General features: G+C 42.7%; 1 protein-coding gene across 1 annotated transcript in view; it reads right to left on the minus strand.

Moving 5' to 3' along the window:
* The window catches only part of HOMER2 (homer scaffold protein 2), a 54,856-nt gene that overhangs the window by 8,547 nt on the left and 20,231 nt on the right, over positions 1-26,078 (minus strand). The window contains exons 2-5 of the mRNA XM_080607726.1: positions 25,006-25,162; positions 8,326-8,457; positions 2,112-2,204; positions 557-696 (exon numbers count right to left, since the gene is read on the minus strand). Of these exons, the coding sequence (XP_080463852.1) occupies positions 557-696; positions 2,112-2,204; positions 8,326-8,457; positions 25,006-25,162 (522 nt within the window). The remainder of the gene's footprint in view (positions 1-556; positions 697-2,111; positions 2,205-8,325; positions 8,458-25,005; positions 25,163-26,078) is intronic.

The raw sequence follows: 26,078 nt of genomic DNA on the forward strand, positions 1-26,078 counted from the left end.
GTAGCAAATTACGCTTCTCAGTATTTCCAATAATTTATCAAAGTAAATAGCAAAATATGTGACTTCAAGAGGCATTGTCTGCAGCTTCAGGAACATCCCCCTAAGACTTCTAAGCAGCCCAGTGAAACTATATTTTTCACTTCAACTTTTTATGGTGGAGCTCTTTCCCTTTAACAATTTTAAATATCCCAATCTACTTGCATTGAAGTAGACATAGCAAACTCAAAGAGGAAGAGCAGACTGGTTTCCCATGTTACCACTAGTAATTGCTCCTAGGTGTCATTTCTGTAGCTCTAAAACTCTGCAAAGGTGGAGTATGAGTTGGCATCACCAGAGTGGAAGAGATCTAATCTCATCATGGACCAGAGCAGGAAAAAAGTAAATATCTCCCAATCAGACACCGGGAGGTACTTGCTAAAATCTGCTCATTCATTCATTCTGCTGCATCATTTTAAATTAATGCAATTACATTTGAATAATTTCTGTTAATACCATTAGCCATCAGATAATTACAGCATGCTATTTCGATGCAATTAAGGTATTAAAGGAACCTCACCTTTGGGCTAGAGCAATTTTTAGTTTATCATTCTCAGACTTGAGATGTGTCTCAGCAGGACCACCATGTGATGCCTTTTCATCGTCTGTCCCATTCACACTAGATGCTCGGGTGGAAGATGGTGTTTCACGTCCAGATTCCTGTAGCACAACACCCAGATTAACAGGGGGCTTCTTTCTGCCTCCTACATAGCCTGCAAAACAGCCTGGGTTGCCTCAGCCCAAAGGCAGCACAACTTGCATGCAATGGCTACATGCAACAGGAGGATGGTGGGCTTTCCTTTGTGTCAGCTAAAAAAGGGTCCTTCAGGTCAATGTGTCAGTGCAAGTAGGTATGAGTGAGCAGGACAGATAATGTCCTCCATAAGAATTGCAAAACTGTTCTCTTTAAACAGGATGAGAGAATGATAATGATGCACAAAACAGAAGATTCAAATGTTCAATAATAATAACAATAATACAAAATCTTGTATGTTTTAATTGAAATGTCTTGTGGTTTCTAAAGGGTTTTTGTTTGTTTGTGTTTCTTAAGACAATGAAACAATATGGTACCCCTGAAAGCACACAAAGACCAAACAAAAATATACAAGATACTGCTACTCCAAATATTTGACTTTCACATACTGCTTGGTGCTGACCACGAATGCAGAACCAGCAGAGAACCATAAAGGCCATGACCAAAGTCTTTAAAAAACACCAGTATCCAAAGTCAGCCTCTTAGAGCTGTACTTGGGGACCCCACCAAGGAGGCTGGTTGCAGGAGTGAATATTCAACATATTTTTTCTAAACATACAGCTGAATTTCCTGAACAAAATTAATCTAACCTTCCTCCAAATACCAGCACAGGCCAAGTGCTCCCACTGAACCAGGGCTCATTCTTGGCTAATGCAGTGCTCATGAAATTACAGTAAATTGATTACAGAGAGACTGGGACAACACTCAATTTCCTCAGTTTGTAAGAAACCCAGCTCTCACTGGACAGAGGCACTTGGCTTTATTGAGGTGTGCTGCCTAAAAAAGTATATTATACAGATTGCAACATAAGCTTCTTCCAGCTACTCACTAAAGCATGGCCTGTTTCTGCACCACAGCTTTCAATTAATCACATCTAGGCAATGAAACACACAATGGCCATGAACAAGCCTCCGCACTGGCAAACTGAACTCCTACGAAAGTAGATTAGACATGACAAAAAGGAATACCTCAATAAATCTTATTTATTGTCTGTTGCAGAACTATGCTGATGAGCTTTCTAGTGACCCAAACTACTTGTATCAGTACAAATCGAAGGATGTACAGCTTCTCCTGTTATTAAAGAAGTTATAACACTTCAAGAACTGCTGAAAAAAATTACATTTAAATGAAGGCAAAGAGCATGGATGGATGAAAAATATTCCTCTGACAATGTTAATGTCCAGCAGCTGACAATTACCTTTGGCAATCTTCATTTGATATACTCTCAGCTTGCTGCCAGAGGCTGGTACAGTCCATTAGAAAATTTAGCTTTAAATTATTTACCCTGTATCCATACAGGTATTAAAGATAAATTACAAACCTGGGAATGATTGCTTGAGGTCTCAATTTTCTCTTGAGATCTGTCTCTTGCTAGTTTGGCAGCCTCTTTCACTTCTTGGAATTTTTCTGCAAACTGGAAAAAGCATAAAAGATACTTATTAAAATCACAGAATCACAGAATCACAGAATCGTCTAGGTTGGAAGAGACCTCCAAGATCACCTAGTCCAACCTCTGACCTAACACTAACAAGTCCTTCACTAAACCATATCACTAAGCTCAACATCTAAACGTCTTTTAAAGACCTCCAGGGATGGCGACTCAACCACTTCCCTGGGCAGCCCATTCCAATGCCTAACAACCCTTTCGGTAAAGAAGTTTTTTCTAATATTCAACCTAAACCTCCCCTGGCACAACTTTAGCCCATTCCCCCTCGTCCTGTCACCAGGCACGTGGGAGACATGATTTACCATCTATGATTTAAAAAATGATTTACCATCTATTAAACTGTTCAGATTACTATCTTGATATGGTTCATAGATCTCCAGAAGTGAACAACTAATTTTGATAATTTAAAATTTTTGGCAAGAAAAAGCATTTTAATTCTTTGGCATGGAGGTACTTCCAAAAGGAACAGCACTGTTGTTTCTAAAAGAGGGACATCTCTGCAGCTCTGGGTGACCATAGTAAAATCCCACAGAGAAAAAGGAGCTATTGGTGCCCCTTGGTATGATGTGGTTTTTATTTCTTCCCCTTTCTTTGTCTCACTCAGTGTTGATAGTTGAAAGGACATACGATTCCATAGTTTCAAGTTTAGTATATAAGATCATAGAATCATATTTGGGTAAAAGAATTATTATCAGTCTTCTGTTCCTAAGAGCAAGTCAATTAAATTAAAGAATGCAAATGAGCTCACTCAGACTGACATTATATCCTCGGATAATTCGGGACACTTATAACAAGATTGTAAATAAAAGCCTGACAAAAATCACATTACATAGTCAAGGAATGGGAAGAATCATCCACTTACTATTCTCATTTTCTACCTTTTAGATTTACAGCTGGTATTTAGCGTGCTCTCTCTCAGTAAAATACTGGGACTATAAATACTGATAAAATCAATCTTCTCCAACTGATCTAAGAGAAATCGTACATACATGTGGAGGTACCTGTATTTTGTGCAGCACACAGAGAGTGGAAATTTCCAACAAACACATGCATTACATTCTTAAATCACACGAACAAGCACTTCCTCAAAGCCAAGTGAAATTTCAGGTGTCACTTATGAAGAATTGTGGAGTACAGTCTGTAATGATGCTTATAAGTGAAGATGGAGCTCTTGAATACAGCTGTCTTCTGTACAACAGCTGGAATTGCATATGCAACGTATTTAGTTGCTATCTGTTGGCATGTGCAGTCCCTACACACACAAATGACTTGACTACATCTGTAGCTCCATAAAGATCATTAGGAACATCTACTTTACATTTTGGCTTTCCATGATTTAATTCCAACTTTACATAAAATATCTCCTACTGTGACAAAACGGCTACAGTGTACCGATTATTTCTAAAATACGGTGCCAACAGTAAGTTCTACACTTGGGTTTCTTGCAAATAGTAAAGAGCTCTTTTGAGTCTCTCCTTTACAATAAATCTTTATGGGCAAGTATGAAAAAATTATGAAGGTTCTTCATGGTCTATATGAAGTATGAAAAACAAAAAGAATTGGAAGTGATCTATCAAAAAATTGTATTTTGCAACTATCTTCATAAAGCACACGGGAGACTGCTGTGAAACATAATGTGAGCCACGAAGACAAGGACAGCTTTACACAGTTCCACAATAAAAATTGTATATGGCTAAACAAAGCCAATCTTCAATATAAAACTGATGAAGTTTTCTTTGCACAATAGATTTCAGTCATGTCCCGGGTTTACCAACACGTGTATTTAACACATCTGCTTTTAGAAACAAGCACCAGTAGGTGGGTTTTTCACCAACTCAAGAGACAGATCTTTGGCTTTAAGAGACAAAATATTACCCTTAATTCTTATCATTGTCATAACGTAAAGACTTCTGTAGCAGAATCTGCAGTGAAAGACGTCTCTGTTTTTTGTTTACCCCATATATTTGGAAGCAGTCCATGAAGAGTTCTGCTGCTGCTCCTTTTTTATTCCTGGCTAATTAATAACTGCTAGATTTTACTCACAGTCTATTTTTGAAAGCTACAGAGGATCACTTGGCTTGCTATGAAATTAAAGGCCTTCGCTTGATTATTCTGCTGAGCGCAGAAACACGATGGTGACAGCCCAAACTTGTGCAGCGTTACCAACACTAATTGCTACACTGACAGAGCAGATGTTCCGGAAACCACCACGATCCTGAGGCCGTCTGTGAGGGGGATGGCAGGACCACAGTATCTGATCACTGGCAGAAATCAGAAAGATGCCATCTCTCCAGTAACTGACTTGCTCTGCCCCAAATGCAAATAACTGGCAAGTAATTGGTATGAAAAAATTCATGTGTCAGTTGGCTTTGAGCTATCAAACCGCTGCAACAACAGAGAGTGCTTTTAAAATGGGAAATCCTAGTTTAAAAAGTGAAAGTCTTCTATTTTGTAAATGAAAACTGTGGTCTCAAGAGGAAACAGCACATGTAAATATCCCAAATCAACTATAGAAATCATCACACTCCTTCTCCTTCTCTGCTCCCTTCACTTTGCCTTTCCTCCACCCTGTCCTCAGGCAGACAAAGCTCCCCAGAATTAGCAGAAGACAGACCAGAGTTGGAGAAACACCAGCCAAACACCACGTCAGTGGCCCATCATGGCTACTGATGCATCTCCCATTGCCCTAGGAAGCTGAGGCCAAGCCGCAGAATGGATTTGCGGCTCCCAACACTTGCAAAGCCCTTCAGTCCAAGGACATGGCAGCACAAGAGCGCTGTGTGATTATGAGTCTTGGCCAGGGAAATTTAGTGGGGACTCAAAGATGCTACTGTGCATTGCACGGATTATTTAAAAGCTGTTCAAATCTGCAGCCAGCCTGTCACCTGGAGAAATATATATATAGCGAGAGACCTTCTTAGCATTTGATACGTTAAGAAGCATTATTTATGTGCATGTAAATTTTAAGCTCCTGATCTGGCATTTATGTCTCCTCTTGACAAATTGTGGTGGTGTCGGACACGTGGAGCAGCTGCTCCCGCCCGCAGCAGTCCCATACATATCTCAGTGCCAGGCAGACCAGCAGGGGACGAGAGCATTTGCTGCAGAAAGCGGCCGGGAGCTTGCTGCAGCGCAGCAAGGGCACTGCAAGCACGGTCGGGCTGGGGGCGAGGGTGGGCTGCCTGCGCCCTGCTGGGCAAATACCGCATGCCGCACGCGTAAAACACGCATGCATCAATCAAAATTTAAGGTCTGGTGCTTCCCAGAAGCCGTCTGCTGTTACTTTATGATGTGCAAAGTCTGAGTTTGCTGGGCTTCTCACCTGTATAAATCTCCATTCCCATGCCCTTGGCCACCTTCAGCTCCTCAGATTATCATGTCTGTGCCAAAGCACCTTGACTGATAGCAGAAATTTTGCTTAACAGCTTGGTGTGCAAAACACATCACTACTTTTACAGCATCAGCCCTGCCTCTTCATCACGGCCAGCTGCACCATTAATTCTGTTTTGATTCCTGCTTCAATTTTCATGTAGCAACATTTGAGTAATGTCCTGAGACCTTTTTGAGGCATGGGGCAGGAAGGGGGAAAGGAGCAGTGGGTGCTGGAGGGAGGGAAAAGGACCCCGAGCAGGACATTAACTATAAACACTGGGACTCTCCCGGTCAATGTGAATGGCAATTAGGTTACTAGGTCACTGAAAGCAGTTTTCATTAATGGCTCATGTTTAATTTGAACTGCTTGTCCCTATAGGTATGGATTAATGCTTAAGTGTCTCCAGGGAGGCAAGGCATTAGAAAGAGGCATTATCTTTTATTAGGCCAGCCAATATGCTTGAAAGTGCAGAAGTTTTTAGGCATGCTAACCTCTTCTCATGTCTCATTATTATTCATTGTTTTCAGCAGATATTCTTCAGTTTTATTTACTTATTTATTTATTTTAAGCCAGGCTATTGATCTCTGGTTTAGAGGAGCTTTAGCATGTCCTCCTAACTCCTGGCTAAAAGCTTCAGTTATTTCCAGTAAAGCTGGCAAGCTTTTATTTGTATCTTTTATGAGTGTAATGACATCAGAATAAAATGAAACTTGATTTTACTATTCCCAATACACTTATACTTCTCTAATCTCTTCACCGTCTCTGATCTTTTGTACTAATGGTTTAATAATTAAACTGAGGAGCACGATGATAAGGGATATCTTTGTCCCATTGCTTTGCATGGCAGTAATAAGACAGATTTTCTAACATTTTCCAGACAGACAGCCGTCAGATTTTTTTTTTTTAATAGATCATTTTAAGCCATTTTCAGAAGTGCCCCTTAAGCCATCTCTCTTCAATATTCTGGCCAGAAACAGTCTTTCTGCTGGTTTTGAAAGCTTTTCCTGCAAGTAGAAGGCTGTAGTATTGGCAACAGGCCCTTCAGCAGGTCACACCGTGCAAATAGATGTGCAAATGGATCCGGAGGGGAGCACAGCTGCTCCTGAGGCCCCTGTGCCCACACAGTACTTTTATCAGATCCGTTCCTGTCTGCCCACATCGTAGTGGCCAGCATTGTGGCTGGTATTTCTAATACCAGCATTAAACTTATTCTAGGTGTGTGTTTGGACAGTCCTGGAGAATATGGCAAAATCTCTCATTAGGGTGCAAGGACCTCCAAAGGTGCTAATTCTTTCATTTGGTGTCCAAATGTGGCATTGTATCATGCTTATCTGCTACTCAAAACCAACTATTGCCCTATGTCTACTTTAACCCTCCCATATTCCCATACTGCTTATTTAGCTATTATAAATGTCTCTTTGTCATGGGAATGGAGAATATCCACAGGTGAACTGAGCACTCCTCTGCATTTGATTAAGTCTAAGAATCATAAAACATAACTGTCACCAACATCTCCTTTTTTAGAAAGTTCTGCATGTGATTGATAGGCTGGCCTTAGCAACCCAGGATAGCAGATTATTGCCAAGCCACCTTTATGGACGTCTCAAGTCCAAAAATAAAATAACATGTAAAGTAAACTATGCTTTGCATTTAAGAAACGCTTGAAAAAAAAATCCAGTTATTTGGAAATTGCAAGAACTTGGTAAGATACTTTTAGAATAATAAAATCCTGTAGCAATTCAATTGATTAAAAGTCTTCCTTGAATTGCAGTGGCCTGCCTCTGCTATTTGAGACACTACAAGAAACTTCTTGTTCTCAGGCTTCCTTTTGAATCAAAGCATGCAAGAGGACAGCAGCATGAGAGACTGTGTGCCATGCCCAAGGACACAATGTTTAGTTAACTGTTAAAACCTGGTGCCAAGTAGCCATGCTTCAAGTGTCAGCTATGTGCTAGATAAGTAATGCTTTTTTGTTGCATGAACAAAAAAACATCTCAGCCATTTGATGAGCACTTGGCAAGACCACTAATCTAATGACAGAGAGTGTATTTTGAACTGCTGGTTATTCATTACAAGAGGCAGCCCTACACTTTCCAAGCCTGCTGCTGCAGCCAGTCCCTGTCCCAGAGCAGCGCTGCGTTAATACCAAGGTCAGGGTGCAGCTCCAGGGGTTGCAGCTCTGGGGGCTGCAGCCCTGGTCCCACACTTGAGACCAGCTCCCTGGTTGCTCATCCCCCAGCTCTGCCCACACCCACCATCCCCTGCCCAGCGCCAGGATCCAGCAGCTTTGGGCCAAAATCAATGGCTGAATGCCAGCAGTCCCAGGACAGGGGTGGTTCACTTTGCTTTTAGTGCCGCTCTCTGCAGAAATGAGCAAATAGGCCAGGGAGATGCCACAAAATACTTCAGAGTTGGATTGTTTCTGCAAACATCTGGAAACACAAATGCTTTCAGCCACACTGGGCAAGAGATCAAGATCACCACAGCAGTACTGCTGTCAGTGATCCGATTTAATTTATGGTTTTGACCATGAAGTTTGCAATACAGCCTGCTTCTATACATACAGACGCTAGAAAAATATAGGAAATACTCAACTTCCATGGATGAAAAGGACATGCAGAAACATCCAGTCTGGAAGAGGTGGGATGGATACATGCAATTCTTCACTCTTAGCAAACAAAATAGCCTGTGCAGAAATTCCCCGCGCCCCGTTACCTTGGTCAGCTGCTGCTCGGAGGGAAAGCCCAAACCAAACACAGTATTTGCTCTGCTGTCCGCCCACTGACCGAACTTCTGTGATGTTTTAGTAAAGGTCATGTTCGGTGTGATTGTACTGTTTATGATCACCTGTTTAGAAACAGATCAAAAAAGGATTAAAAAGCAGAAGCCACATCGGAAATGTATATCCTAGCAACAACATCATTCAAAGCAATTAGCAGGTTGACTTGGGAAATTGCTGCATTCCAAAGAATTTTTACCGAAACAAACAGTTTCATATATCGTCTTCCTGGATGTAAGAATTTGGATCTTTTCTTATCTTCTTTTTCCAAAGTACCATCATGGTCCTGCAGTTTAACACCACTGCAGGAACGCCACTGAACACAAAGCAGTAGCAGGGGCAGGAGGTATAAAACCACCCTGGCAGAAATGCAGATTCAAAATCCACTTTTTTTCAGCATTTCAAAGCTGGAGTCTCAGTGTGGGAGCATGCAGCCACTGCCACTGCCTGGCCAGGCGCCAAGCCTGGTGCCCACCAGCAGCGCCTGCCTCCGAACTGGAGAAGCAAGGAGATATTTCTGCATTTCCCCATCCGGCCTCAGGCCTCCACATGTAGGATGCCAGACACATGTGGGAAATAGAAAAAAAAAAATCAAGACAAGGAGAAACTGATAGCTTAACAATGAGCTTAACTTGGGAGGGTTATAAAGTGCGTCACCAACAATGCATATGCAGTTTCAAATGTGGGCGTCTTCAAGATAAATATTCTGCCACTTTTACACAAGTTAACTAATATCTGGTTCAGCAGCCTTGAAAGCAGCACTGGATCTTGTAATTAAAGAAATAGCCAACAGGAGGAAGGCCACTGGGACAAGGTCTCTCAGGAACCGAGCAGAAAAAGCATCAAATGTAATCGTACAAAAAGGAATGAGATATATGCCAGTTCATTATCAAAAATCGTAACTTTATTTTCCAGATACATCGTTATATGAGTCTAGAGACTCCTTCCCTTGGAAATGAATTTCTGCACAATGTTTTTCCTCCTAGCAGAACACAAGCTTTCTTCGGTAACGCGCACCATCATTTCCAATATGCAAATTATGCAGTAATTAAGCCAAAACCGTGGGACAGTTTAATTAACATGATCAGGAAGTATCCTGGCAACATCATTTACTATGTATTCTGAGCAGTTTTTTTCTTAAACTCTCTCTTACATTTAGCAAAAAGTGTGAATTAAATTTAACAGAGAAAGAGCGTTCCTTGCCTCCATCCCCTCCTTAACTTCTGACCCCTGTGCTGATGCTTTTATTTTCTTCCTTAGAACTTGTTCAACTTCAGTGGTTCCCCCTGCTTTGCACCGTCACTTTCCAACAAACATCCTGCCACGAGCACAGGTAATGACTTTCATGCAAAATGAGTCGCTTCAGACCAAGTTCAAAAGCAGTCTGAAAACATTGTCGCTGAAAGCTTCAACCAAAAGGATCAAAGCAGAGCAGGGCCAGGTGGCTGATGCTCCTGAAGTAGGGTGGTGATTTTTTTTTTTGTTTGTTTGTTTGTTTTGTTTTTTTCATGGGAAGAATCGGGACGAGAAGGGAGAGAGGTGATACTTCTTCAACCAGTGCTGGTTTACACATACCGTATAGAAATGAGCTTTTGGAGACGAAACCTGTTTTTGGGTGGCTGTCTCATAGGTGGAGGCATAAAGAAAGCTGCCCAGATGTGCTCTGTTCTAGCTGAGTCACACAGCAGAAATGCAGCCAATATAAAATCTAAGCGCAATTGCAGAGATTTAAATTAAAAGAAAATCAAAGCTGTCAAAGACTTTATGTATGGTTTTGACAATTCAAAGGGAGGATGACGATAGGAGGACTGTATGATACAATGAGTCACAAGAAAGGGAGGGAAAGCTACCACCAACCCAGAAAAATCAGGATGTTTTCCCAAAACTTTAAAGAAAGTACTATATGTATACTCAAAAATCTAACGTCAGACAGATGAACTACTTAAACATGCTTGCTTTCTTGAGTTACTGAATTTATTTTAGAAGCTCTAAAATACCCAGAAATTTCAAGTGATAAAAGGTATTATTTCAGTCCTCCTGTGCCTATCAAATTAGCCATCTTTGGGAAAAAAAGTAATAAAATGACCTCTCATTGAAAGGCAAGAGTGTCCTCCATGAGAAGCAGCCTCTGAGAACAGCAACATTCTTCCATACCTCCTAAAATAATAATTTAGTAAATTCAAATAGAAAAAACACACCAAAGAGATCACTTAGACCACGGCCCAATATTATCATAGAAGTGATAAGAAGAATAAAGAAGCCTGCAAATTGTAAACCGTGAAACATCTTATTGAGCACAGAGATGAAGCGCATTAGCTTAGCACCTTAGAGGTTAATTTTTTTTCTATAGCCAGCGCAGAATCCAAGAAAAGGTTGTGGTGATCACACACCTTCAAGAAACTGACAGTTCATCTGTTAAATTTATAATAAGCTGCAATTAGCGAAACTGCTTGGAAGCCAGCTCTACCTTTTTTTCAAACCCTCTCTGTCAGTCAGGCACTCCAGACATCCTGCACTCCTGCAGACAAGTGAAAACCTAAGGAAAAGTTTAGGAGATTAACTCAGAGCTGCACAGGAACAGTCCAGAGAAGGGGGACACTGCACTTGCCCACCTGGTCCTCCTCCCCATCGTCACCCCACCACCCTCGCAGGAAGATGCTGTAACGCTGAACTGAAGGAGCACTCAGTTCCTCACCTGTAAACCTGCTAACCTCTCAAGAGTGGGGGCTATGCTCCTGACCACTCCTCCCTCTCTCCAGAACAACATTTCCAGACTGGGGAGGAGGTAGGGGAGGCGTCTGTGGCCATCGCACCAAGGGTGCTCAACCACAGCAGGAAAGTCTCCTTTTTGGATGGAAGGATGAGCCAGAATTTTCGTCTTTCAAAGGAAGAAGGAGCTGAGAGGAATGGCGGAGGAGGGCAAGGGCACTGTCTGAAAGCTGCTCCTGGCAGAAGAAGCCTCCCCCCCCCGGCTCCTGTCCACCCCTACCTGCAATCCATTACCATAATCCTGTAAGAGTCCACTCATCAATTCAAATGTGCTCTTATGAGACAGCTTTGTGGTCAGTCCTCATTCCTATAACACACGTCGGGATTCCAGCTGCATCAGAAAACTGGATAAACTTGTGGACTTTCATCCAGGGGAATGGATTCAAAAGCCAAGCAGCTCTCTAATCAACTGCAGTCAGTCCCTGAAGCGGTTAAAGAGTTCTCCCTATAGACAAAGGCAAAGGGGAGCATAATATAATAAGCACCTTACAGAATAATAAACTCATTCATCACACTGACTGCGTTGTCTACATGTGGTTAAAAAAAAATCTGCCTATGCTCTCATCTAGATGCCAGCGTATCAGATGGCAAACATTCCTGATATGTCTGCACGAGCCAAATAAAATCTCATACTAATTTCACTTCCTTTGGGAGAAAAACAATCCTGACAGATCTAAATTTTTATTTAAAGATGACACTGAAGAATTTTCACAGTACAAGGTAGTGCTACATCAACCAGCAATGACTCCAGACGTTTAGGAACACACCGGGCATATTCATCAGATAACAGCAATGCAAATATGCTGGTGGAGAGCAGAACACTCGGAGGCTGTAACAGACCCATCTTGCTGCCTTCCCACGGAGAGAAACTGCCAAATAAATCAAGCAGAGAGGTCACACGATGACCTGTGCAGAAGAAAAATTGTTATTGGCAGCTCACACCGCTCATACCCTATGAGCAGTGTATATATACACAGCCGCCTTTTATTTTAGGGGACTCCTCGAGTATTTAAAGGGTCCCTTCCTAAACTCCCTGTGTCACAACACCGCACTGATGATTATTCTGGGATAATAGTGCCAAGTTAGGAATTATTCTGAAATTTCCCCTTTAAAATCACATCAGCTGTTACTCTGAAGTAACCTCACCTCCAGAAAAGCCCTGAGGCTCAAGACCATAGTATCTACTCATTAAGAAGTCACTACATTAAAACCTCCCCGTTTCATTTTCACACCTCTCAATATATGCTTTCCAGTTTGCAGCCCTTGTGAAATTTAATTTCCCCAACCCACCAGGCTGCTAATCTTCAGTAAAGATGTATCTCAGTCTAAAAACAGAATTAAGAGGGAAGGAAGCTGCCAGTCCTCTGGCTACAGCGATCACAGGCTCAGCAGGTTCTTCCAGCTCACCAAGTCGACACGAATCAGAAGTGCTTTGTGACCCCGGATGCGAAGACAAGGAGATGGGGTGGATTTGCTGAGAAATTCTCCCTCTATCCCAAACATTCAGCAACTCCTTTATAGAATTTATCCACCTACATTTCCATGATTTGCACTATCCTTTGCTATCTACCATGCTTTGTATCTCCGCTGACAACTTCCAGACTTACATGCAATGTCTTCTCACCAATGTATTGCTGGCCTAAGGAGGCAGAAACTGCACGTTACACGAGTGAAATCACATCAAGAGGAAGGTGCTAACCTGTGTGGTGTTTAGAGCTCTTTGTCTCCTTCCAAATTAAAAAAAAAAAAGTAACCTGCAGTCTGTAGCAGCACCTGCACATCAGATTGCATAAGTAAACTGCTCAGCTGTGACCCCAAGGTGTCAGATCTTCTCCTCTGCAGTCCTACAAAGCTAGCGCACAGACACATGCACTGTTAACCAGGACAGCACTACTAAAAGGAAAATAGCGTCCCCAGTTCAGTCTCTCTACCAGAGGGGACCAGGAGAAGCACAAAGATCACAGATTACAGTATCACAGATTTCTAGGTTGGAAGAGACCTCAAGATCATCGAGTCCAACCTCCGACCTAACACTAAGTACTCCACTAAACCATATCGCTAAGCTCTACATCTAAACGTCTTTTAAAGACCACCAGGGATGGTGACTCCACCACCTCCCTGGGCAGCCCGTTCCAATGCTTAATAACCCTTTCGGTAAAGAAGTACTTCCTAACATCCAACCTAAAACTCCCCTGGTGCAACTTTCGCCCATTCCCCCTCGTCCTGTCACCAGGCACGTGGGAGAACAGACCAACCCCCACCTCTCTACAGCCTCCTTTAAGGTAACTGTAGAGAGCGATAAGGTCGCCCCTGAGCCTCCTCTTCTCCAGGCTGAACAACCCCAGCTCCCTCAGCTGCTCCTCGTAAGACTTGTTCTCCAGACCCCTCACCAGCTTGGTACACTCATAGCAAGAACTCATACACTCATAGCAAGAACTTGGGACGGAGGAAAGAACAGCCTTTGGCCAAAACAGCGAACCTGTAACGCAGGAGGATTAAGTATGGTTGTTTTACAAATCAGGGCCAGCAGATATGATGAAATCTCTCTCCCCACCCTATTTGCTAAGCCTTTGTAGAAGGGCCTTAAAAAAAAAAAAAAAGGCATGGGAAAACAGAAAGCAGCATCTGCACATGTTCTAGCTTTGCTTTATCTGCTGCATCTGCCACATAGGTGGTGCTTCACCTGGGACAGGCTGAGGGTAGGGGTTTAGTAGATTGGAAGCATCATAAACATGTTAAAAAGACCACTGAAATTCTCAGTGTTTCTGTTCCTCCTGCTCCACTGCATCACTTGGACATGACTGGGGGCCCTGGAGCTGCCGGGACACCCACTGCCAGCCTCTTGCTCCAGCCACTGAGCACTGTACCCCCACAGTGCTGGCAGGCCAGGCCAGCCGCTGCTTTTCAAGAATTTCTGTTCTACCCAGTTAACCAGGATGCAAGTATTTCACCCATCCATGGCTTTCAAAAGCTTCCATAACTGCACAGTGCTAAGGAGGCAGGAGTGGAAAGGGAAGCGCAGCGATTCACACACGCCGCGACCAGAAGGACGCCAGGGCTCCTCAGAAGCTGTAGAGGACTTGTTGCAGTCCAAAGCATTTCCTTTTCAGCCTGAACTCCCCCTACAGAGAGGAGATTCACATTTTGTGAGTAACACCTCTCACGTGCTGCTGCTGCTGCTTGCTCTGTGTGGAAAAGGGACGTTTCTACAGCTGCATTTAGCTTTTTTTTCCCCTAGAGATCCACCTTCCATCCCCAGCATAATTCACTTTTAACCCCAGAAGGCAACAAATCAAACAAAAAACATGCATGACTTGGATGTGGAAGTAGCTTTTGGCCTCCTTTATGAAAAGAGATGTAAAAATACCTTCCCCCCCAGATAAAAAGACTAATAACTGTTTTTCCTCTATTAAAATATTTCTGTTGTAAAGTCCTCACCAAGAACCTGTCTAAATGCAACAAAAGTGGGTTCACAGTGATGTGAATTCTATTAAGCAAATCTCCTGCTACACCTACTCCATTGTGCTCTTTTTCTTCCTGAGGTAATTAACATCTCTGCAGAGTTGGTTTCCCACCTCCTCCACCCAGTCTAAATCTCTAAAATCTCCTATTTTTGCTTTGACATCTGACTAGAATTTCTCTTCCTTTTCGGCACAGCACACACATCCACCCACCCGACTCAGAGCACCAGCAGCTGTTTCATGAAGCAAAGCTACAGCAAGGCTTTTCAGACCCTCTGCTCTGGAACAAATTGTTACCCAGGAATTTCATGCAACGCTTAATAAAATGTACAGACCAATATGCTTGTGTGTTATTTTCACATGAGAAAAAAGATTTCTAACCTATCAGAGATTGGAGAAGAACACAGTGGAGATCCTTTTTTTTTTTTCCTGGTGACTACAAATAGGGTAGGGGAGAAGGTTACATTATCTACAGTTAGATACAACAAAAAATACATAGTTATATCACATTCATGCTTTTGAGGATTTAATAAAGCATCTAGTCTTTGTGTAGAGTATCACCGAATGCCTACACGAAGCATTTAAGCACACATCATTGTCTGCATCCTTGAAGCTGCCTCACAACATCCTCCTGCGATTCTCTTCAACCTGAAGGCCCCTGTGCAGAGGTCAGAAATGACTTGTCCCAGGATCCCAAATTGTCCTAGTGCTTATGTGTCACAACAGCACTTGCACAAGGTAGGAGTAGTTAAAGATGCAGAAACTGAATGAGTCAGACAAAGAAAAGATGACCAATACTACTTAAAGACAAGGCTGAGATGATGTCTGGGAAGGAGAAGCCAGCAGCCTGGAGCAGGGATGTAGGATATGAGCAGTATGACACGGGAAGAATGACAAGTCCATGGCCAAGTGGCATCCTTAAAAACTCCTCTATTCTGATTAATAACCCACACACCCCAGTGAGCAGTCAGCAATGACATAGTTTACTACTGCCTTGCTGAAATCTGGAGAAAAGTGTCCCTTGGCATGAGGAATGACCACGAAGAACAGGTACATTGTTCTTGGGAGAGGACAGGATCTACCTGGCATCTTCTAAAGCACACAAAAGCGGTCACGGCTAGATGACAGTCTGACATGGGCAACCAGGTCTGGCAACACTTAGGAACAACACGCTAACCTAACTGAAGATATGCGGTAGTCATGAGACAATGTAAAATAAAAACCCTTCTGCGTCCTCAGAGATGGCTCACCGCTTATTTTGCTGTTAGAAAATAAAGGTAGGTGGGGGTTATCTGGGGCTCGTGAGATCATTTTGTTCACTCCTCAGGGAGAACCAACTTTGGATGTCATTTCATTTTTAGTGGTTGACAGTCTTTTATACAATTCCTTGTTTTCCAACTAACAACATTGTTGCCATTGGATGCAACCCCACAATCCAGAATCAAGGAAGGAGCGATATGTATTTTGGTTGCTGTTGTTGTTTGCTTCATTGTTGTTTGTTTATTTATTTATTTATATTTTTTGAACTAGCAAAATGTTACATTGAATTATGTTTGATGCTTAAATTTTAAGAATACACAATGCAGTGTAGTTTATTTATAAACTCCATCTGGCATGACTTGATTAGCACGTCTGATACGTTAACTCTCAGAGTGGGGATTTCCAAGTATTATATACCTCTGGCACTACAGCAGGGGGTAGAAGGGAACAAATAATTGATGCAGCTGCTTCATTGGACAAGCAATCCTTAGAGCTTCATAAAGCACAGCTTATAGAAATCATCCTTTATTACTTTCAGTAGCTGAACTTAAAAAAAAAAAAAAAAGAGGGAGTAAAAATCTCATATTAGTCAACCAACAGCTAACGAGTGCTGCATTCATTGCAATTCTTGACAGAAGTCCCTAATATAATGCAGAGGAGGCAGAGCTTCTTGTAACAAATCAAGCAAGGTCCTTCCGGGATGAAGCTGAGGAAAGCTCAAGGGGACAGAACATGTGCTCAGCTCACCTCCGGGCACCAACCCCCTCAGCATCGCTTCTGGAGGAAAAAAGCAGCACGCTGCAAAGCCTGCACCCGAGCTGAGCACCACCACGCTCCCTGAGTTTTGGTGAGCAAGTATGAAAGCTTTTATGAGGTAAAAACTCACCTATCCCCAAGGTTTTGCTCTGTATATCTAATGAAACCAAAAAGGTAAGGGAAAGCTTCTGCAAACTCTTCCATGTTGTGCCAGTGCTGATGATCTTACTAAAAATCTTGTGTTTTTTTTCCTCTCAGTTTTCACCTCATTACAGTCATGGATTGTTTTCTCAAAAAATTTGTTACGGATTCTTCAAAAGCTCTGCTAAAATCAAGGGCTGTGACCTGAAACAGAGCTTTTCCAAGAAATTTTATGGAGAGGTTATAAAAAGGGAAAACCAGTCAAGACAGAAGTCTCCCTGTTTGCTGGTGCAACAAGAAATCTGCTGGCATGGATTTCTAACTTTTACTTTTTAAAGAGTAATAAATTGTGTTTATGAGAAGGTTTCCGCAGCACTGATGCTGTGATTCAGTTGCGTGTGCTCTCTCCACGGGGCCGGTGGCACATGCATGCACGGTAGAGGCTAGGAGGAAAATCAGCCAGATAGGATCAAGCAGCGGCAGATGTGCTTCCATTCTTCTGTTAAAGGTACAGCTGTTGCCAGCACTGTGTTATCTGTTCTCCTCAGCTTACTAACTGGCTTCTGAAGGATTTCCTTCCAGAAATAATCCAGACAATGAGCAGAGGATTTTTCACATTTCAAATGTAATAACTTGGAAAGAGATTAACAGAGAAACATCGAAGCGATACGAGTTGTACAGCTCCAACCACAACACACCTTCAGCAGGCGCTCAGGACTTGTGGCTGATGCGGTCTCAGGGGACCCACCACATTTCCTAGTATTTACTTTGCTCCATTTCCCAGCTTCTGACAAGCTCTCTTTCACTCACAGCCCCAGGTCTTGTTTGCACAAACATTTTTAATGCTTCCCTCCGTTCCCAGCTCATCTCCACTGGTATTAGCAATTCGGAAATAACTGCTGCAGTTAAGCCTTAACAGCACTTTCTTTTTTCTTTTTTTTTTTTTCCCCCCCCCCCTCACTCAAGGACCTGCCTGAACAAGCGCACCCAACGTTACAAGCTCTACCTATCCAAACCAGTCTTGGCAACCGCTGAAAATTTTTCTGCAGACACAACTGGAGGCAAAGTACTGTCTTACCAGTTATGAAACCCTGCACGTCCCCTCAGCCTGAATTTCTGAATATTTGATATCACCTTAAGCAAATAAAGGATGATGCAAGTGGGTAGTCCCATGCTTGGCTGACAGCTCCGCTTCTCCCTTATGCTGTATTTCCTCACCACCAAACTTCAAAGAAAATATTCTCAAGGTATTTTAATGTCTAGAGAGAAACAAAAACATAAGTAGCTTAGTAAAGCGGGGCACACTACAAACATAGATAACACAAATATTTAAAGATCGCTGGGGGTTGTCATTTTACCTTAATTTCATTCACTCTTATTTCAAAGAAGTGTTTAAGAATATGAAGTCTTGGTTTATGCAACAGAAGGACCCACTGCACACCTCGGTGTGCTGGCTGCACATAGCTATTTATCTTCATTTTTAAATGTGCATTTTGTTTTCTATTCGCATGCTGCATCTGCCAGCTTAGTGACTCACTGCCTGACAGATTATCAGAGGCATTTTCCTGGTGTCACCCCAAAATTCACATTTCTCTCAGATATGCTGTAGGCTGAACGAGTTGTGTCTCGTGTTTGGTGGCAAGTTTCCCTTAAACTGAGAGTCCCTCCTGAAGCCCTTCACTGTGATGCTACAAATCTGGAAGTTAAGCTCACTACAACTCTACATCTTCAAATGAAATTGGGAAATAGATGTTAAAACCAGCACAGCAAAAATACAAATTCTTTACTGTGAATTGTTTTGCTGAGTGAAAGAGACCACAGCTAGGGTTAGACTGGTGCGCTATGACGCAGGGCAGGACAGATGATCTCCTGCTCTTAATCTGCTCATCACACAAAACTGACGAAAACTTCGCTACAAAACCAGCATCTGCCTCTCAGACAGCAACCCCATCCAGCCTCATTATTTACAGCAACAACAAGCCCAAAAGGGATGGTGAGAAGCAGCTAGAGACTGTTCAGGCATCTCTTCCAAAGTACTTTGTGTGGTGCAGTTGGTGCTAGGAGGTGTCTGGGAGACGAGCACCCACCTCCAGCTCCTGCTTGGAAATCTGAAGTGGGAAAAGCCCTACTGCAGCTGCCCTACCAAGCAAGCTGATCGGATGGCAGTGGATTAAATGGCATCAAATCATTTTAAAGGCTCTAATACGGATTTGCAGAAGTTTAATATGTATGTACAGGTATGATTATAGTTGCTGTCTCAACTACAAAGTACTTGTCTATATTATATTTACGTATTTATAAAGATCATAAAGCCACAACTGATGTTTTCACTTACTAGTCATCTCACTAGCAGAAAAGCAGCAAGATGTTTATCATAACATACAAACTGTGCACACTGGAAGACAGAATTATGCATTACAATTGTTTTATACTGTGTTTTCATATTTCAAAAGATGTTCTTCTTTTTTATGTGGGGGTTGATTAGTTCCATTTGTTGGAATTACCCTGTTATGGCTCCAGGATCATCTCCAGCGCTAATGATCATGTTGAAATTAGTTGCAATAGTTCAAGATATACTTAACATACTATGATAGGGATAAAGAGAAGATGAAAGCAACCAAATACACTCATTTTTCTGTATTAGAGTACTGAGCTAGTTCAGTACTGGAAATCTCTTGGCACGTGAAGCTTTCTGGATCAGGAACACTGCATCACTCAGAGCTCCAGAGCTCAAAGCCCGTTCACCTCTCCTCTGCCTTACCCCAGCAGTGTCCCTCTTGAGCTGGGATGCGCCTTTGGGGCTCCTCAAAGAGTAGCAAGTGTCACATGCTGCCCTCTTGATGAAAGGGCCTTTTCATGTTGGTTTTCAGTGTCAGAAGTATAAGTAGGATGGAGCTCATGCCCCCCATTTTATGGTGAGCAATTCTTCTGGGAAAACCACAAAAGAAGCCTGGAAGAAATGACATGAAGGGCAAGAAGAGCACAGCAGAAAAAAAAATACATTTTTTTGCAAAAAAAAAAAAAGAAATATCCAGCTCAACTACTCAGCAGTGAAAAAAAGCCTTGTGAAGATGGAATAAGAAGTATTTTCTGCTAATTTAACCAGATTTTACCAGCAGGGTCTCTCTGGAAGTGACAGCCCCACCAGTACTACCGCCAGCAGGGTGAGGAGCAGGGCCTCTCAGCGTTTTGGCAGGCACCGGGCAGCCAGCTTGACCCCGGCAGCACACGACACGGGTGACAGGCAGTGACAGTGTGTAAAACTAGGGCAGGCAAAACGGGAAATAAAAGAATCTCCGTCCCTTTGACAAAACACATATTTGCTCACACACACCTTTCAAAATCGTAACATTTAATTTAGGATTTCTTTATGAGCTTTGAAAGAGGTGGAGGGAACACTTCACCTTCTGAGGTCACTTTTAACATTCTTTTACCTCTCTGGCTACCCAAGGCAGTAAAACACCCTCTGATCATTTCAGTACCAAATTACACAACTCATTATCTGCTTACAATGGAGCCAAGCGCTGTGAAGGCTGCAGAAGCGCTGGGAGGTCCCGCGCTCGCCCTGCCGCAGCCCTGGATGCCCCTGCCTGCTGCTTGGCTCCTGCCAGCTCACCCAGCACGGGACCAGAAACTCACCACTCTGAATGTGATTCAACCCCTGTCGGGGTTGTTCCTACCACTCTTCCTTGCGAATCACATCCCTGAGGTCTTAGAGGTACAGTTAAAGGCTACCGTAGCAGTGCAGCGCTGTTGCACGGCACACGTTGCCAGAAGCCTGCTTTTAATTCAGTGCCAACTTTGTAATATCTAAATTACTTGTTAGTTTTTTCCTGAGAAACAGTTGATACTGGTTTAATGGCTGAACTTACGTCAATGCAAGAAAAAAACCCACACACACAAAAACTAGCCAAATGAAGGAATTTCATCCATGTTACTATACCCCGCATTTTTTTTTCCCTGTGAAGGAAAGCTCCTTAAATCGAAGAGTCACCTTTTGGCAAAGTACCCTGGAATATTTTTAACAACTCCGACTTAAAATAATTTCATTTCCATGGGCAAAGGAAATTATTTGTTTTGAATCTCTGCGTACAGAACTGGTAGAATTCAGAATTTCCTATAAATGTACAGAGGATGCCAGCCTCCATTCGCATGTACAGAAAAAGCATGGTCATGAGGTGGGGTGGAGCAGCTATTACATTGGGTACCAATTAGGCCTGGTACAGGAACTGAGACAGCCAGAAATACACCAAAGATTAGCAGATTTACACATCATCCGTTCTTACTGGCCCAAATAACAGCTACCAAAAGCTGCTGGGGCTCTGACACCGTACGCTTCGCTCTGCTCTCCAAAACGCACTGGCCGTTCTTGTCAGGATGTGCCCTGACAGATCCTAATGTAAGGGCATACGTTCCACTTAACAACCAAACAGCTTCACCGTACTGTGTCGTGTACTGTATTCAATTTGGGTAACAGTATATGAATATCGATTGGCAAAATTTGGCCCGTATTTGTATTCTTACTGACTGCAATTTACTTCAGAAATAGATCCACTGATTTTGCTTTCCCAGCACAGCAATTTTTCTTATTCTCTCTTCAATACTTTAGCACTATTATGTCCAACTTAGTGGCTGATCTTTAATATTCAAGGTAATCATTAGGTAATCATTAGGTAATAAATTCTTTTAAATCATCCAGCAACTGGGAATGAGTGTCAGTCGACCTTTTTTTTCTCTGAAACACAAACCCCTTCTTTCTGTGTCATGTATTTACCAAAACTACTTTTGCAATCTATTAGTCTTTTGACCCCAATTTTGATTCTTTTCTGGCCATCTGACTAAATATCCCATAGCAACAACTTCAGACAGGCACCTGAGATGACTCTTCCTGCCTCAGTTTTCTTTGTTGCAGCTGTCTCAAAATGTCCCACTCTCAAGTTTATTGCTGGATATTAAGTTTTAAAGATAGCTGTGTGTTCCTTATTAAGAACTTATTTTCAAAATATAAAAACAATGCTATTGCAATCCCAGGTTTTATAGGCATATAACTTCAGAACATTTGAAAATGAGGGCAGAAGCTTGTTTCTGAGGTGCAACAGGATTACATTTCTTTCTCAAACTCTGTATGGAAACAAGTTTCATATCCTCTCCCTCATCTATTTGGCTTGGATAATGCATACTTCCAATTCATAACAAATAAAAACAAACAGATTCACCGGTCAGGACACTGCCATGCATTATTTCAGAGGATGACAGAGGATATCGGCCTGTGCAATTTCCATGCTTTCAAACTTCCTTTTCACCTCTAAAAAGCTGCATAATGTAGGTCACTTTTAATGAGGAGCCTTGCACGTGGCTTCCCCCACACACTGCAGAGCATCCAGGCACTTCTGAGTTCATGTTCTCCCTGTATCATTGCCACAGTTTGTCATTTTTCAACAGGTTTGACTTTTGCCCACAATGCTGGGGACTTTCATATGGTAAAGTCTCTTGGCTGTCTCATTAACTCCAGATCAGTGTGTGCCCTTGCATTTTAGTGTATCATTTCCTCCAGCACTCATTATGCTGCACTTTATACAGCCTCTGGCTGGAAACTTCTTAAAACATCATGATGAAATTACTTTCTCGACAGCATACAAGTCAATTATAATGTAATTAAAAGATACAGTAATGTATTCCCTTGTTTGGTAATGGTATCTTGATTAACATCATCCAGTGCATGCATTTATCCTATCTGTGAAATCTTTTGCTATAAATTGTAATCTACTGTCCACAGCACCTGTTTTTCTGTAAAAGATGTAGGAATTATAAAACCCATTCTCTCCTAGCCTTGGAACCAGAGAGGAATTAAAGTGGTAAAAGCTATTATGAATTCTGGGTAGCCACTTTTCCTTGCTCGACTCCCCAGGCATTTCAGCAGGGCTTTTTTGTCACCATGCACAAAGCACAGCCCACCAGGTTGGCGGAGCCTCAGGAGGGTGCTGAGCATGCCTTTGGTGCACGCCATGCAGCCTGCCCCGTGCTCTGTAGGACAGTGAGGGTTTTGGCAGCCCCATCTTATTCTGCACACCTGCAATTCAACGCAGTGCCCAGGGCAACACGCTGAATGCCTGAAGCTTATGTGACTGAGCAAGAACAATGTTTAAGTGAAGCACCCAATATTCTTAATAATTTTAATTTATTTTTATTGTTGCTATCTAAGTCAATGTAAGGTTAAAAAAGAATCCAACAGCTGCATCTGAGTTGGATTTAAATGAGATTTCTCTTCAATCCAGTGTGCATCACGTGTGTTTGTCCCACACTTGTTAGAACAGCCACTTTGCAGCCAAGACAAGGATGGAGAGTTGTAAGAGATATGTGTCCTTCATCTCCACCTTCCCTCCAGGCCCAAGTCCCTCCTTTCACTTGAGCTTCGGCTTTTTGTCATTAAAAGAGGGATAATTTTGCCTGCAGCGATGCTAATCTGCCTGATACTTGCCAACACACGAAGACTCTATTCTAATAAGTGAGATGAATGGAAAGCAGGACAAAGCCAACCAGCACTGCCTATATTCTTCCTCACAGTCCTACCAGGCTTCATTTTGGACTAGAAAAGTAGGTCACAATGCTAAGCAATAGTTGTTTGAGGGGAAAAAAGCAACTTCTATCATTAGCTGGGTACAAACACCGTCCTTTTTCCAAATCAGTGCTCTTAAACAGACACGTCAGGCAATAGGACTCTCCAGAGGCAAGCGTGGAGGCACCATTTCTTCTCAACCTGCTCCTTAATCAGCAAAGGTTCGATACAAGACGAATAATTCATGTGGCGAGTGACTGATTCTCGCTTGGGAAGCCACAGGAGAGAATTTTAATGGGGAAAGGCTCTCCGCCTTTTGGGGTACATGCGACCGGGGGGACTGGTTCCTTCTTTTGGGCTGATGAAGGAGTGGAGCTTGGATGCCCTGCAGCACTGGGCAGGACCCTCCGGCTGAGGGCATGCACTGCCCTGAGCCCCCCCACTCCAACACATACAGCAATAATTGCTTGCTTTTCATTAATTGCTCTTAATGCACACCCACAACCCCAGCAGCTTGCGCAGGGCTGGGCGCTCCCCAGCAAACCAGGGACTTTCTGGAGCTGAGCACGCTGGCACTGACAGCATAACGATGGCAATGTATTCGTGCTGTACCTATCTCTATGGAACATCACCATCAATTTCAACAGGCGGTTTGGCTGATTTATAAGCCAATATATAACCAAATGCAGCACAGGGGATATTTGGAAAAACAAGCATGTGAAGTAGGCATGACAGATATAAGCAGTTTATTGAGGGATGATTTCTGAGGTAGCTCTCTCCCAGGATAGTGACATTTTAAACACCCTCATTTGAACAGGAACACAGATGAGCAGGCTATAAACTTATCTCATTTTTCTGTATTTTGTGCTTTGGCTGAAATGACAGAAATGACCAATGATTTTTGTACAAGAGTGAAATGTTTTACCTTACGCTTTTGCAATCTACTACGTGAAAGTGGTCACCTTACAAGTTAGTTTGGAGGGACGAATCAGAGGGAGGAGGTGCTAAAGGTAGTAAAATGGTTGTCTGAGCAACCCACTCCACCCAAGTGACCAGGATTCTTGCAGGAAATACCTCAGCACACTGTTTGGGAATGCAAAACAAAATAAGAGAAAAAGCATGGACGGCAGGGAATGTCTACATGCCTAATTTGTCACCCAAGGCTGATGAACCTCAGTGCAAAAGCAGTAGAATATTAAGTGCTAACCTGTAAACATTTCAACCATGCAAAAGGGAATACGCAGTTGGCATTTAAATCAAAAGCTCTTGTCTACACATATCTGTCTCCTTGTTCCCCTTAAAAAGAACATTTTTTCACCAAAAAGGCCACAGTGTTATCTACCTAGCACAGGTGGTGTGTTTAGATACTGTGCTACAGACAACATTTTGGCAGTTAAAGCTCTTGGCTCATTAGGACTGAAGTCAAACTAGTCGGTGATAAAATCCTGTCTAGGTCAATTCATTTTGGAAAAATCACTTTTAAGTTGCTCTGTGTTTTTTCAGTTGTCACTACAACTGTCCACAATGGTTTATATATAAAAAAAAAAAAGCGAGTATTTATGAACTTATGTGTTCAATGCAGCCCATCTATCTAGCTGTCTATCGCCAGCCAGGGCTGACGTCCACGATCCTCTCCACACAGTAAACACATCGGGGTACCATCAGCCTCCTACCTTGGCTCCATCCACACTGATAATCCGATAGCTGTTTCTCGTGCTGTCATAGAAGTAGGAAACAGTTACAGCCTGCTTGCTTGCGGGGACCCAGTTCTTCTTCGTGCTGGGGTCAATTTGGAAGACATGGGCTCTGGTGGTGAAGATGGGCTGTTCTCTGGAATAGGGAGGGACAGGAGAAATGGATGCATGAGTCTGTGGAAGATGAAATGTCCCGGAAGCCCAGACCTGACCAGGCAGCGCAAGGCCAATTTTTCCTCCTCTTGTTACGCTGCGTAACCCACCTTTTCCTCCAAACACTTATTTCTAGGAAAGGACACTCACATGTGAGCTTTCCTTCCCCATCCACACATTTTCCTAAGAACCACAAACCCCACACGGCCGGCTTTCCTCCTGCTGCTCCTCGCTGCGAGCTGTGGTCCTGCTTAGAGACAGGACCCCTCCGCGGAGGCACCACCGATGCTACCAAAACAAAGGCAGGGTGCCATTCCTGAAGTACTAACTCTGTCCTGAGAACTGCACCATTTTGTGGATGTGCCTGAAAAGCTCATCAGATGCAAATGCAGTTAATCTGCCTGGGGAGCGAGGGGGGGAAGAAACAGGCCCAAGGCCCTGCCAGTGCAAGGGGCCGTGCCAGGGCTGAGGTAAGGCCCCCGGCACCCCAGCCCTAACCAGCGCTGCTCCTCAAAAACATTTTGTGAGCAGTGTTTCCACCCTGAACACGTGGCAATGCAAACCACATGTAGGAGCGGAGAGGATGCAGGACTGAAAGAACAAGAACTTGGTGATACACACCAAGCCATCCAGATCGGAATTAAGACTTACTCAAAGGCCGTAAAACTAAATTCACCTCAAGTTATTACCTTTAATCCAAGTTTAGAAAAAGTGAACTGCAAATAAAGACGTCGTGTTCATATAAATATATATGGTATATATTTTTATGCTTTTTGTTCTTAAAAGCTACAGTATATAATGGTATATATAAAGTGTACCACTTGATATTTTCTTATCACATACAAAATATTTTATCATTAGTAGAATTCTGACAATATTCAAAAACAACCGTACTGCAA

Source organism: Anser brachyrhynchus (assembly GCF_964034855.1).
Source record: "Anser brachyrhynchus genome assembly, chromosome: 11".
NCBI lineage: Eukaryota > Metazoa > Chordata > Aves > Anseriformes > Anatidae > Anser > Anser brachyrhynchus.